Source organism: Fusarium phalaenopsidis, assembly GCF_050370095.1.
Source record: "Fusarium phalaenopsidis strain FUZ10S chromosome Unknown contig_32322, whole genome shotgun sequence".
Taxonomy (NCBI): domain Eukaryota; kingdom Fungi; phylum Ascomycota; class Sordariomycetes; order Hypocreales; family Nectriaceae; genus Fusarium; species Fusarium phalaenopsidis.
Window position 1 is genome coordinate 169,981 of NW_028145396.1, and position 2,920 is coordinate 172,900.

Sequence of the window (2,920 nt, forward strand, 5' to 3'; positions counted from 1 at the left end):
AATAATAGAAGAAAAGTAAAAGTATATAAAAAAAAAAAAGGCATTAATATAGAATAAAATATAATTTAAAATATAAAGAAGAAGAAAAAAAAATTAAAATATTTAGGGTTAGGGTTAGAAACAACCGCTAGCGCTATTGAATTAGAAACAACCGCTAGCGCTATTGAATTAGAAACAACCGCTAGCGCTATTGAATTAGAAACAACCGCTAGCGCTATTAAATTAGAAACAACCGCTAGCGCTATTGAATTAGAAACAACCGCTAGCGCTATTGAATTAGAAACAACCGCTAGCGCTATTGCAGTCAAAGATCACCCCGAACCGGTCCCGGTTAGGGTTAAAAGTTATGCGTCTTTGGGCTATCCATACCACGAGCCCCTAATATTTTAGAAGCCTACCAGTAAACTTGCCATTTTTGGACGCCCTCCCCACCTAAACCTGGGTTTAGGTGTCCGTGCGCACCCTCCCCTCCTCAAACCTCTAAGCCTCCATCTCTCCTCCACCTTTCTCATTCGTTCTCCCTGACTACCATCTATGCTCCTTTGGCCACTTCTTGACGACATCTAATTCTTGACTAGCAGCCCAGAAGTCTCCCGTCTCCCGTCTCCCGTCTCCCGTCTTCCTTTCTTTTAATTAGTCACCTTCCCCACCCCCTGTACCTTAACACTCCCATTCAATATAATAACCCGAACCCTCATCTCTTCCCACCTGTTGCTTCTTACCCTTTTACAATTCCACATCCCACATCAAATAAAATAAATCACAAACAATAAATCCCAATAATAATAATCATCAATCAATCATCACAAACAATGATCAAAATTGGTCGCCCTCTACCTCCCAAATCCAACCCCGATCCCCGGCCCTCCAAACGGCTGAAAACTACCCCTACCCACCCTTCCCGTGAACCCCGTCTATCCACCTCTCCTCCCTACTTCCCGTCCCCGACGATACCCCATCATCACCACCTAAGCCCGCCAAGTCACCAAAGCCTCCTCCACCTTCCTTCACCGAGGTCGATTCCCTGAGGAAACAGGCGGAGCCCTACCGCCTCGCCGTCGCTGAGCTGCCCATCCATCTCCTCCATTCCGCCTGGTCTCGTGGCAACAACAGGCCCCTCGACCGCAATCACGTCGCCCATCTTTGTCGCTCTTTCCAGAATGGCGGCCTCGCACGTCGAGCCGAGCAGCACTACGTCCAGGTCTCCTGCAGTGCTGCCGCCGTTCAAAAAATGATCGACGCCATCCCAGACGCTGATCAGAGCACTGCCCAAGACCGACGTCAGCATGTGCTATCCTTCAAAAACTGGGCCGACTTCAACGGCGACGAGAAACCTGAGCTCATGGCCGGCCAGCATCGCATCGAGGCTCTGAAAGACTACGTGAAACAGACGGATTCTGATTCGAGCGATTTGTGGTGGATTTGCGAATTTTACGACAAAGGTGTGACCCCTCTTCAATCACCCCCAATCCGCAGATCTTCTCTACCTGATATACTACTTATACATACATAACAAACAATACTCATCCTTATACACAGACACTCTACCAGTCGAACTTGACATCAAGCTTCGTGTCAACCGTCGCGATCTCACCCTGCCCGATACACATGGTCAGATCTGGTTACAGCTCGCCTCCGCCTTTGACCGGGACCCCACTCTATTTTCTGCCGAGAAAAATGTCAACAAGAAGGGTATCGAGAAAAGGATGTTGGATATCCTGTGCCTGACAAGTGAAGCTCGCTTTCCCATCAGCCGTCTCGTCACGCTGTGGAGAAGCGAGCGGTGGAGACCTCGCATTACCCGCTGGTGTCGAACCTCTCTGGGGAGAACCACATTCAACATTTCAAAATGGTATCAGATCGCAGGGTACAGATTGGACGATGTGAGTAACTCACCCTTGACATCCGTGATGGACCTACCATTTATTCATTCACCTCTCCCACCCCAGACAGTCTCGGATCAAGCCTTGCCTAGAATAATATGTGGCTAACTTGGGTGTACCATCGTCCTGCACGAGCAGTATTGGTTCGATACGTTCTATCAGATACTCGAAACTTTAAGGGCACTTCCTGCCTCCGCCTCTGAGTCCATTCAGATTTCAGACTGGACCATGCTCGCCTGCAGTCTCAAAAACGACACCTATGATGCTGCAGATGTATACCAAGTCTTTTATCCCAAGGAGGACAGTAGCAGCGGCGATAGCAACTCCACTCCATCGGTTCCTTCCACTGGCAAACCGAGCACAAAGGCAACACGGCGAACCGGATTTCTGACCTCGCTTGACAAGGAAGCCTATGACAGTCTTTGCCGCCATCTTCAACAGAACCTTACTCTTCGTTTTCCGGATGTGCAGCCTTTATTGCGGATCAAAAAGGAGGAAGGCGAGGTCATGGCACAGGTCATGGACCATGTAGTGCGCTGGGTCAACACCCAACCCGCTGATATCATCGGTCTTCACGAGAACAACAAGCCTTTACGACGAGAAGACCTGGTGCCTGCGATCAAAAGTCTCAAGGCGACTGCTTATGGAGACGATTGGTGGACTCGGCTCAGAGAAGACGACGATGTCGATGGCGCCGACGATGTCGCGTCCTGGCTCGACCTGCGTTCACGGACCCTGGAAAGGCAGGTCCTCGACTACGTCCGCAGCCATATGACCGAGTTCAGGGATCCCTCGACGAAACACTATCTCGACTTGATGCCAGAAGAACATTATGAGCAATATGCAGAACGCTTCAGCACCGGCGATCTCTGGATGGGCTTATTTCACATCGTCCAACACGCTGTTGGTCCTGCATTTCGTCCGGTGTGGGAGGATTCGATCCCTGAACGCATCGGCGCGGATGACGCGATTCACCAGCCGCAGACTGAGATGCGCCACAGACCACCGGCTTCGGCCATCACACGAGCTATCTGTAG

At 50.1% G+C, this 2,920-nt stretch overlaps 1 protein-coding gene across 1 annotated transcript; it reads left to right on the forward strand.

The window, feature by feature from the left end:
• Nucleotides 1-1,231: 1,231 nt before the first annotated feature.
• LRP88_12657 (uncharacterized protein) lies at nucleotides 1,232-2,920 on the forward strand (the record flags this gene model as incomplete). The annotated part of the gene is made up of 4 exons (XM_083249049.1): nucleotides 1,232-1,442; nucleotides 1,540-1,708; nucleotides 2,063-2,786; nucleotides 2,885-2,920. 4 exons carry the CDS (start codon nucleotides 1,232-1,234, stop codon nucleotides 2,918-2,920), a joined length of 1,140 nt encoding a protein of 379 aa, XP_083095208.1.